Here is an 11,621-nt window from a genome sequence, read left to right on the forward strand (position 1 = left end):
TTTTCAGTAGCCTACAGCACTGCATATGCTCCTTCCAAGTAGTTGTGTATTCTGTGTATTACGGTATTAGTATTTCCTAGTGGTTATCTGTGTATTATGGTATTAGTATTAATGAATATTCCTTGGTGGTTGTATTAGTATTTCCTGGTGGCTGTATTCTGTGTATTACGGTATTAGTATTTCCCGGTGTCTGTATTCTGTGTATTACGGTATTAGTATTTCCGGTGGCTGTATTCTGTGTATTACGGTATTAGTATTTCCCGGTGGCTGTATTCTGTGTATTACGGTATTAGTATTAATGAGTGTTTCCTGGTGGCTGTATTCTGTGTATTACGGTATTAGTATTAATGAGTGTTTCCTGGTGGCTGTATTCTGTGTATTACGGTATCAGTATTAATGAGTGTTTCCTGGTGGCTGTATTCTGTGTATTACGGTATTAGTATTAATGAGTGTTTCCTGGTGGCTGTATTCTGTGTATTACGTATCAGTATTAATGAGTGTTTCCTGGTGGTTGTATTCTGTGTATTACGGTATCAGTATTAATGAGTGTTTGGTTACCAGACGTACTGACAGTGCGAGGGACAGAGAGCGATACGACGACCGCATCACAGAGATCACCTCCAGACCAACCAAGTCGCAGCAGACCTCGTACATCCAGAGCCCAGAGCCCGGTGAGTCGGGTTGGCTGGTCCTATACGCTGTGGTTCAGGGATTGGTACTGCATCATGTGTAGGTTCTGGTACTTTTATATAAGGTTAACACATTTCTTGAAATTCTGACTGCTAAAAAAAGGTTATTAGTCAAGAACTGGTCACATTATGTGGTTTAGAGATGCTACATTAACATTTACATTGTGCAGAGTCTAGGTGACCTCTGATGCTGAATCCTACTCTCCTCCGTCCTACTCTGTCCTTCTGTTAGATTCAGTTGCTGCAGCACCAGAGACGGAGGCCCTCTCACCGGCCCCCCAGGAGGAGACCCCGGCCCCGATAGAGGAGACCCCAGTAGTAGAGGAGACCCCGGCCCCGATAGAGGAGACCCCGGGCCCCGATAGAGGAGACCCCGGCCCCCGATAGAGGAGACCCCGGCCCCAGTAGAGGAGACCCCGGTAGTAGAGGAGACCCCAGTAGTAGAGGAGACCCCGGCAGAGGAGCCGTCAGCCCCCAGCTCCAGTGAAGACAGCCCAGGTAGTCCGTCTCTCTGTCCGTCCCTCTGTCCGTCCCTCTGTCCGTCCCTCTGTCCGTCCCTCTGTCCGTCCCTCTGTCTGTCCCTCTGTCCGTCCCTCTCTCTGTCCCACTGTCCGTCCCCTCTGTCCGTCCCTCTGTCCGTCCCTCTGTCCGTCCCTCTGTCCGTCCCTCTGTCCGTCCCTCTGTCTCCACCCGCACGTGGGAGGTCCAGTCTTGGGCTTCATGTGTAGACAAAGGCCATGCCTGCGGCTCCATGTGTAGAGCTTAACTGCAGTAATGCATCGTCCTCACCTCACCTCCCAGCGCCGTGAGGACAGCGTTGCAGCGATGTTCCTCCGACCGGTTGGGTTAAGAATACAAAGCGGTCGGGAGGATGGGTGATCAACGGACGCTGTGATTAAGTTACTTAACTTGGGATTCCTCAGTCTCTTTCATGTACTGAAAGTGTTTAAAATGAAAGCGAGTGGAGTAGATTGTTAATTACCAAGTACTGGTTCATGTGAGCACTTAGTTCCCGTGTTTAGTGTGAGGGCTAGACGCGGGGCTTTATAGGTGAGTGCATGTTCATTTGCAGTGTGGTCTACACGTGAAGCCCCAAGAATGTGTCGCATATCCATACGTTGGCGTCCAGGGCACATCATGCATGACCTCATGGAACCGAGTCGTGACCTGTGACCCTTGACCCTATGACCCTGCCACCATGTGTTGCATGCGGAATACACTTTCTCCCTAACCCGCCCTCCTCCTCCAGACGTTTCTCACAGGTGGCTGCATGTAAACAGTGTTGAAACTCTCCGTTCTTTCCCCGCCGACTTTCACCACACTTTTCTCTCTTCTAGGCCCAGACTCTGAACAAAAGACTTCTTGGTCTTATCACAGTATGATAACGTGTGTTTTAGAGATTAACGACCTAGTCACACATCGAGAGCTCGAGATGGAGACTCTAATTAAAAGTTGGGCTGCACCGATGTAAAATGACTTTGCCAATTCCGATATTCATAAACTAATATGGGCCGTTAAGATTGAATCGCTATGGTTCCATACACAGTGATAGTTTTCACACGGAAACTCATATATTTTAAGATGCATATAAATATATCTTTATTATAACTTCCAAATATATGCGTTTCATGGCCGACTCTTCCGATACCGATCAAAGCAATTGGTCCGATGTCGGCGTACTAATATGGTGGTGGTTGGGTGGATGTATCGCTGCATCCCTCATTAACGCCGTCGCCCTGAATGACAAGCACCCGTCTTGTCAAAACCCTCCGCTCGTCAAACCCTCTAGAACCTCACTCACACTCCTGGTGCCCCCCCCCCCCCCCCCCCCCCCCCCCCCCCCCCGGTTGCATGGCCACTGCCGCCGCACGTTGCATGTCAGTACAGCGAATCAGTCGCCATGGGGGGACGTGTTTCTCATGCGGGACGTGGCAAAACATTAACCTAGCTAGCCTAAGTTTTCATAAGCCTAGGTTCTGATATATTTTTCTAGGATTAAACATTACTTCAACATTTTGATTCCTCTCAAAATGGCCAACACAGCATGGCCAACACACAATCCCATGATGCATTCTGAGTTATTCCTATGACCTCCTCCTCTGTGAACGTTGTGTCCTAACTTGCTTAACATCTTCCGCTCCTGCAAACAGAAAGTGGACCGGAACCGGCTGGAGAACCTGCTGCTCTAGAACCTGATGTAGTAGAACCTGCTGCTTCTCTAGAACCCGCTGCTGCAGAACCTGCCGCTGCTCTAGAACCTGCCGCAGTAGAACCTGCCGCAGTAGAACCTGCCGCAGTAGAACCTGCCGCAGTAGAACCAGTTGCAGTAGAAGTAGCTGCAGTAGAAGTAGCTGCAGTAGAAGTAGCTGCAGTAGAAGTAGCCGCTGTAGAAGCTGTTGCAGTAGAAGTAGCAGCTGTAGAAGCAGCTGCTGTAGAACCAGTTGCAGTAGAAGCAGCCGCTGTCGGAGCGGACCCCATCGCCCCAGCAGACAGTGGTAAGGGCGAGGAGGAGACCCGACCGACTCAGGGTGCAGCCTGACGCCGTTTTCCTTTACTTTCCTTCGTATGTTCTTTCACCGTTTTGGGTTCTCAATCCAGCTGTGGACCTAGCCTCGACAAACCTGTTAACGGTTAATAGTTAAGACATCATCTCCTGCACACTGTGCAGTTCTACTAAACTTTGAATCTCACCTTTTTTCTTTTCCTTAATTTTAATAAAATAATTCATCTTCTTCTCTGGTTGTTTTCAGGAGTAAAGTGCACGTCTTCATTTGGTCTTCAGCTGGTCATGTTTGGGTCATGGTTGTGCTTCAGCACAGGGCTCCGGCGTTGGGTTCTCACTCCCTCTCTCTCCCTGCCTCCCCCTGTCTCCCCCCCCCCAGCGGAACCCACTGCTAGCCTACCTGTGGTGCCAGGCCACGCCCCCTACCTTCTGATTGGAGGGGGCACCGCGTCTTTTGCCGCCGCCCGCTCCATCCGCGCCCGCGACCCTGGTGCCAAGGTGGGTGACGGTTGCCATGGTAGAGTGACTGACTGTTGCCATGGTAGAGTGACTGACTGTTGCCATGGTAGAGTGACGGTTGCCATGGTAGAGTGACGGTTGCCCCATGGTAGAGTGACGGTTGCCATGGTAGAGGGGTTACTGTGGGTAATCCCGGGGTTGATTGGGTGACGAGGGAGGTGATGAAGGAGGTGATGAAGGAGGTGATGATGGAGCTAAACGGGTGTCGTCGTCCCCCCAGGTGCTGATCGTGACGGACGAGCCGGACCTGCCCTACATGAGGCCCCCGCTCTCCAAAGAGCTGTGGTTCTCCGACGACCCCACGGTCACCGACACGCTGCGCTTCAAACAGTGGAACGGGAAGGAGAGGAGGTGGGCCCATCGCTACGGTGCTCTCCTCCTCCTCCTCCTCCTCCCCCTCTTCTTCGTCCTTCACTTGCTGTACTTCTCCTTCTACCTCCATCTTCTCCTCCATACACCACCTCCTATTCTCCTCCCTCTCACACAACCTCCTTCCTCCTCATCCTCCTTCGACCTCTTAATTTCCTCCTCTATCCTCGGTCATGTGACCCTGTGTGTGGCTGATCCTTGGTGACGGGGCGTCTCCGTGTGTGTTAAGTATGTCTGTTGTTGTTGTGTTGTCAGCATCTACTTCCAGCCGCCGTCGTTCTACATCAGCCCTGAGGAGCTGGCCGTGGCCGCCAACGGAGGCGTGGCCGTGCTCACGGGCAGGAAGGTTCGTACCGCTGCACCGCCTTACCACCAGGTTACGGTCTGTTGGTCAGGTTGAGCTGATGCCCTGACTGTCCACCAGGTGGTGCACATGGACGTGAGGGGGAACAAAGTGCAGCTGGACGATAACACGGAGATTTCCTACGATAAGTGTCTAATCGCTACAGGTGAGCACCGCTTTAAAAACGAATTCATTTAGACTCCTCTCACCTTGACTCCTCCCACCCGTGTTGACTCCTCCCACCTTGACCCCTCCCACCCGTGTTGACTCCGCCCACCTCGTGTTGACTCCGCCCACCTCGTGTTGACTCCTCCCACCGTGTGTTGACTGCTCCCACCGTGTGTTGACTCCTCCCACCTCATGCTGACTCCTCCCCTTGTAGGCGGAGTCCCCAGGAACATGCAGGTGATAGAGCGGGCCGGGGAGGAGGTGATGAACCGGACCACTCTGTTCCGCAAGGTGAGTGAGCCGCCACTAGAGGGCGGCAGAGCGCCTCACAGATGGGTTGTCGGCTGGTTGTTGAAGGCTGGCCGCTGTGTTCCAGGTGGAGGACTTCAAGGTGCTGGACATGGTCTCCAGGAGTGTGAAGTCCATCACCATCGTGGGCGGGGGCTTCCTGGGCAGTGAGCTGGCCTGCGCCCTGGGCAGGAGATGTAAGACCAGCCGTCACATGACCTGTGACAGTGTCCTCATCCTCCCCTCGTCACATGACCCTAGCCCATTCACATGACCTGTAACCTCATCCCCACAGCATCAGATGATCTGTGACGATGTCGCCCTCACCCACTCGCATTAACTGTAACAACAACCTCATCATCACCCCAATCTCATGATCTGTAACGACTTCATCATCATGGCTTCACTACAGCAGCGTGGTTGACCTATAGTCTGATCGCCCTCCTGCTCCTCCTCCTCCTCCAGCTGCTGACTCAGATCTGGAGGTGGTGCAGATCTTCCCGGAGAAGGGGAACATGGGGAAGGTCCTCCCGGAGTACCTCAGCAACTGGACCACCGAGAAGGTCAAGAAAGGTGACCGTCCAATCAGACCTGCTGATCTGCTGATCGACGCTTTAATCAGGAACATTTTACTGAAAACAAATCATTGAACACGAGTTTGATGGGAAGTGTGTTGGTCGGGTTTCCTCAATTCAAGTAGTAAAGTAGTGTGCTGAGAGCGTCAGCGATGCTCTCCCGCTGACCGCCCGCTAATGGAGCCGTGCCTCCCTGTGTCCTCAGAGGGGGTGAAGGTGATGCCCGAGGCCCTGGTGAAGTCCGTCAGCTTCAAGGACGAGCAGGTCCACATCCACCTGAAGGACGGCCGCGTGGTACGTCCCCCCCCCCCCCCCCCCCCCCCCCCCCCCGACGAGAGAACCACGCAGCGGCATGTCCTCAAGGAGCTCACGGTGTGGTCGCGTCCCCCTGCAGGTGATCACGGACCACCTGGTGGCGGCGGTGGGTCTGGAGCCCAGCGTGGACCTGGCCAAGTCGGCCGGTCTGGAGGTGGACGCCGACTTCGGGGGGTACCGGGTCAACGCGGAGCTGCAGGCGCGCTCCAACATCTGGGTGGTAGGTCCTCCGCCAGGGTCGGGGGTGGGGGGGGGGGGGGGGGGGGGGGGGGGAAGGGGCTTCTAGTTTGTTCTTTAGTCCGCAAAGCTTTTTGAGATCTCCACCTCCTGCTCACCTACTCCCTCATCCGCTCTTCTTTCTTTCTTGTCATAGTCTCCTCTTCCTCCTCTCCCCACATCCTCATCTTCATCCTACACCCTTCCTCTCCTCTCCTCCCCTTCTCTCATCCTTTCCTCCCCTTCTCCGCCTCCGCCTCCACCCTTCCTCTCCTCTCGTCCCCTCCTCCTCCTCCCCTCCTCTCATCCTGTCCTCCCCTCCTCCTCCACACCTCGTCCTCTGGTCCCCTCCTCCTCGTATCTCCTCCTCCTCCTCCCTTCCTCTCCCCTCCAGCTGTCCCGTCCACATGGTCCTAACCCCCTCAGTATCTACAGCCTGTCTCGGGGGGGGGGGGGCCTCCATCCTCCATCCTCCCCCCATCCTCCCCCCACAAAGGGAGGAACCATGTCTCTTCCTCGAGACGCCGGGACATTTTAGGAAAACCTTTCAAACCTTCACTTGTTTGGCCGATCATACAGCATCCCCATCCGTAGCTGCCATGGCGGTTATATCATCATCGGGGCCTCTGGGATCCCGTACAGTCAGCGAGGGCCCCCCCAGTGTGGTGACCCCTGCGGCCGTGTGTTTGTGACGAGGTCCTCTTGCTAATTGTGCCCGGCAGCCCCTCCTCCCTTCAGCCGTGTTAATGTGCTGCAGGGCCGCGGGCAGAGGGCATTGAACCGGCAACCCGGATGTCTATTATGACGTGGCGTGTTAAGTAGGTCATTAGGGAGAGGGTGTCGGAGGGAGCCGGAGTCGAGGCGCGAGCGGGCCGGTTCTGTAGGCGCCGTGCACTGTAGGCTCCTCACCTGCAGCGCTACATGCTACGCTACGCTACACTGTCTGTAGACCCCGTCCTCACCTGCTACGCTATGCTACATGCTACTAGGGCTGGGCGATTAATCGCATTTTTGATCGCGATTTCGGTTTCAGCGTCAAACGATCACAAACCTAATATAATCAAATTTTCTTTCTTTTTCTTTGTTTTATAGAAAGTGCAGAACAGCTGGATACATATCTGTACATTATTTTAGATTTGAAAAATTTCTTTTTGACCATTTAGTGTATTTTTTTTATGCTGAAATTTCCAAGTTCTCAGTTACAAAGAGTTTTTTGGGAGAGACATGCTGAATAAATACATCATGTTTTCAAACTCCAAAATAATCGTTTGAATAATCGTGATTTCAATATTGACCAAAATAATCGTGACTATGATTTTTTTCTTTTTTCATAATCGAGCAGCCCTACATGCTACGCTACATGTCCTGTAGGCTCCTTACCTGCTACGCTACGCTACATGTCCTGTAGGCTCCTTACCTGCAGCGCTACGCTACGCTACATGTCCTGTAGGTGCCTTACCTGCTACGCTACATGTAGCGCTGCAGGGAAGCATAGTGTGTAGCTACGCTACCTGTCTTGTGGGCTCCGTCCTCACCTGCAACGCTACACTATGCTACGCTATGCTACACGCTACGCTACATGTGCTGCCCTCCTCTTCAACCCCCCCCCCCCTCCATGAAGAAACCATAGCATGCTGTAAAAGCAGCCGTTTCCTGGGGGCTGCCTGGTGATTTATTCATGTCGCTCCTCGGCCGCGGACATGCTACATGTGCAGACGAGCGGCTGTCACATAGCATGATGCTAGCAACATGTGACGCTTGGTGGAAGCTTTTACCCCGTGTCCAATGTCCTGCTAAGTGCATCCATGTTTAGTGGCGTCCATAGTGGAGAAACTATGAGCTGTTTCTAGCTAACAGCCAGCTTCCACACTGCTACATTATAGCTTCCAAACTGCTACACGCTGCTACACTATAGCATACAGTTAGCTGGGGGCTACACTATAGCATCCAGTTAGCTGGGGGCTACACTATAGCATCCAGTTAGCTGGGGGCTACACTATAGCATCCAAACTGCTACACGCTGCTACACTATAGCATCCAGTTAGCTGGGGGCTACACTATAGCATCCAGTTAGCTGGGGGCTACACTATAGCATCCAGTTAGCTGGGGGCTACACTATAGCATCCAGTTAGCTGGGGGCTACACTATAGCATCCAGTTAGCTGGCGGCTACACTATAGCATACAGTTGGGGGCTACACTATAGCATACAGTTAGCTGGGGGCTACACTATAGCATACAGTTGGGGGCTACACTATACCATCCAGTTAGCTGGGGGCTGCACTATACCATCCAGTTAGCTGGGGGCTACACTATACCATCCAGTTAGCTGGGGGCTACACTATAGCATCCAGCATACCTAACCGTGTGTGTGTGTGTGTGTGTGTGTGTGTGTGTGTGTGTGTGTGTGTGTGTGTGTGTGTGTGTGTGTGTGTGTGTGTGTGTGTGTGTGTGTGTGTGTGTGTGTGTGTGTGTGTGTGTGTGTGTGTGTGTGTGTGTGTGTGTGTGTGTGTGTGTGTGTGTGTGTGTAGGCCGGCGATGCGGCCTGCTTCTACGACATCCGGCTGGGCCGGCGGAGGGTGGAGCACCACGACCACGCGGTGGTCAGCGGCCGGCTGGCCGGGGAGAACATGACCGGGGCCAACAAGCCCTACTGGCACCAGTCCATGTTCTGGTAGGTCCTCCAGAGGCTCCTCGAGGTGGTTCTAGTCGCTCCTCTAGGTTCTCCTGTTTCTCTAGAGCAGAGGTCTTCAACAGAGCAGAGGTCTTCTCTAGAGCAGAGGTCTTCAATCGCGGACCCCTAGGGGGTCCGCAGAGGTGCTGCAGGGGGGTCGCGAAAGTTTTGGTTGATTAGACATATTTATTTTATATCCCCCCCCGCAATTGCCTCCACAAACTGAAATGTCTTTAAATACACACCAACATGAATCCAACACACTAGCCGCGTTTACATGGACGCTTTTGATCTGATTTCTAATCGGAATAGATCTATTCCTATCATGCGATCCGACTGTACTGTATATATGGCGTACGTTCGTACGTCTCTCGCGCACCCAACAAGAGGGGTGGTGCGCACATCCAAAGGTAATCCACATGTGCTAGACAATAGTATTGATTATAAGGCAAAAGGAGGGCGCACACCTGACACATCTGGACCGGCCGAGACATTTTGATGTATTTGATTTGAATGAAAGCCCAGTGGGAGAGAGCTTTTCTCTGCCTGCTCCTTCAATTAAGAAGAAGGGCCGTTTAATATTAAACACAATTTTATACAATATATAAGTAGGGGGTCCCCGCTCCATCTCTCCATCAGTTTGGGGGTCCTTGGCCTGCTCTAGAGTCTTGTCTGTAGTCTGTCGATTTTAGTGCTTTTTGGGGTTCCAGGTCTAGAAGGTCATAGTCTCCTGAAGGTTCTAGTCATCCTCTAGGAGGTTCTAGTCATCCTCTAGGAGGTTCTAGCATTCCTGTAGGTTCTAGTCTCCTCACCAACACTCAACTCTAGAACGTTGGCTGTAGAATGAGAGAGGGGGGGAGAGAGGGAGGGAGGGAGGGAGAGAGGGAGGGAACACACTGAGCAAGAGGCTGCTGTGGTTCATGCATGTTGACGTGCGGCTGACTCACCGTGTGCCCGTGTCATGTGATCGTGTCATGTGACAGGAGTGACCTGGGCCCGGACGTGGGCTACGAGGCCATCGGCATCGTGGACAGCAGCCTCCCCACCGTGGGGGTCTTCGCCAAGGCAACCGCCAAGGACACGCCCCGCGCCGCCACCGAGAAGTCCGGTACGCCAGAGACCCCCCCCCCCCCCCCCCCCCACACACACACACACACAGACCCCCCAGAGACTGTTACAGAGCACTGAGACCAGACTCTGTTATAGAGCACAATGGAACACCCTCCCCCCTAGACTATCCTTCCCTCATTATGCTGTGAGTCCAACACCCTCCCCCTAGACTCCCGCCTCCCTCAGTACGTTGTCAGTCCCCCTAGAGTCTAGCCCCCCCCCCCCCTCCCTCTCCTCACCCGCTGTGTCGGTCCTTCACCCCCAGGGACGGGGATCCGGTCGGAGAGTGAGACGGAGGAGGTGGCCCAGAGCCCCGTGGCCTCCACGACGCCCGCCCCGCCCAGCCTGCCCCAGAAGGACGACTACGGCAAGGGGGTGATCTTCTACCTGCGGGACAAGGTGGTGGTCGGGATCATCCTGTGGAACGTCTTCAACAGGATGCCCATCGCACGCAAGGTACGACCGCCAGGACTCAGCGTAGCTCGGCTCCCGAGTCAGGCCCCAGAGAGTCACTTATGGAGGTCGGAATATACTTGTGTGAGTCGGAGACGGATCTACGTACGTTATGGAGAAACCCACATGATGGGATGTAGTTCTGCTCTGGTTGGATCAGGCACAGCTCTCGGTATGTGTTAAGAATCGGAGGGAGTTTATTCATCTTTCTACTTTCATTGAGTCATGTTTCAGTTTAAGTGTTTTACTCATTGTATTATTTATTTCAGCTGACATTGAGTCAGAACTCCTTAAGCTTGTCAGAAACTGTTTTATTTATCCACACATCTACAGCGAGCGGGTCAGTTCAATCACACTCTGAATCCACCCGTTTAAATTTTCCGATCCTGAGTCTCGCGTTTATTTGCTCCGTTAGAAAGCGATGCGTCTCTGAGCGTACGATCTGCGTCCGATAGCACGACTTAACGTGTTTCTGTCTGCCTTCCAGATCATCAAAGACGGGGAGGAACATGCAGATCTGAACGAAGTGGCCAAACTCTTCAACATCCACGAGGATTAGAGTGTGTGTGTGTGTGTGTGTGTGTGTGTGTGTGTGTGCTAGGAGTGTGTGTGTGTTGAGCGCAGAGCTAATGGCGTGTGAAGGCTGTCGCGGCCGATAATCGTTCGGAAGTGTGACGACCGCGCTGGGAGAACCCGGCTGCTGAACCTCTGCACTGCATCTCATTTCCTGTCGTCACTGCAGCTCACTTCCTGTCCCTGGGAGAACGCACAGGGGCGTGTTTCTGTAATTAAGACGAGCGTTTGGCACTTTTCACGTTCTGAGTTTGTCGTGTGTTCGAACAATCAGTTTGATCCGTCTCATTAGGCCACGCCCACAAGGTGAATGCATCGTCCTCGTCGGGAAAATGTGATTCAAGTATAATTGTCTCTCTCTCTCTCTCCCTCTCTCCATCTATTGGTCTCTCTCCCTCTGTCTGTCTCTCCGTCTCCTCCCTGTCTCTCCGTCTCCTCCCCCATCGCTCGATCAAGGATTGTATCCTCAGTGTGTGTAAAGGAGTTGGAAAAAAAAGAAGATGAAATCCGCAATAAAAAAATATTTTTAAAGTGAAACTCGTTTGATTTTGAGTCTGTTGGTGCTCGTCGTCCCCCTCCTCCGCCGCCCCCGGGTGGAGGCTCCTCCGCCGCGGCGGCGGCCTCCTCCTCCATGTAGGGCACATTGTGTTTGCTCCAACACATCTTGTTACTGCTGACACGCTGCCTCGATGTCATCGGAGCGTCGTGGCGGCTCTGGGAGCGCCGAGTAGTAACAAGCAGCCGAGGTTTCCGTCGCATTAAACCCGGCCCAGCGCAGCGTGAGGGGCCGCGTCCCGGCATTGCCCGGTCGGACCAACGCAGGGTTTA

General features: G+C 53.3%; 1 protein-coding gene across 9 annotated transcripts; it reads left to right on the plus strand.

Annotated features, from left to right (window-relative positions):
• The first annotated feature begins 478 nt into the window (after window positions 1-478).
• Window positions 479-11,330, plus strand: aifm1 (apoptosis inducing factor mitochondrion associated 1). Of its 9 annotated transcripts, none has more exons than XM_060056114.1 (17): window positions 479-671; window positions 922-1,024; window positions 1,111-1,187; window positions 2,840-3,184; window positions 3,572-3,690; window positions 3,932-4,062; window positions 4,336-4,426; window positions 4,505-4,589; window positions 4,806-4,882; window positions 4,968-5,076; window positions 5,345-5,452; window positions 5,660-5,748; window positions 5,849-5,989; window positions 8,515-8,657; window positions 9,641-9,765; window positions 10,033-10,223; window positions 10,708-11,330. In XM_060056114.1, the coding sequence occupies exons 1-17, from the start codon at window positions 494-496 to the stop codon at window positions 10,777-10,779; spliced, it is 2,184 nt and encodes a 727-aa protein (XP_059912097.1). In that variant the 5' UTR covers window positions 479-493; the 3' UTR covers window positions 10,780-11,330. The 9 variants fall into 9 exon arrangements, with proteins under 9 accessions (XP_059912097.1, XP_059912095.1, XP_059912098.1 ...); XM_060056112.1 differs by having other exon boundaries at window positions 922-1,023; window positions 1,092-1,187; XM_060056115.1 differs by having other exon boundaries at window positions 922-1,004; window positions 1,103-1,187.
• The last annotated feature ends 291 nt before the right edge of the window (window positions 11,331-11,621 follow it).

Source organism: Gadus macrocephalus, chromosome 7, assembly GCF_031168955.1.
Source record: "Gadus macrocephalus chromosome 7, ASM3116895v1".
NCBI classification, from domain to species: Eukaryota; Metazoa; Chordata; class Actinopteri; order Gadiformes; family Gadidae; genus Gadus; species Gadus macrocephalus.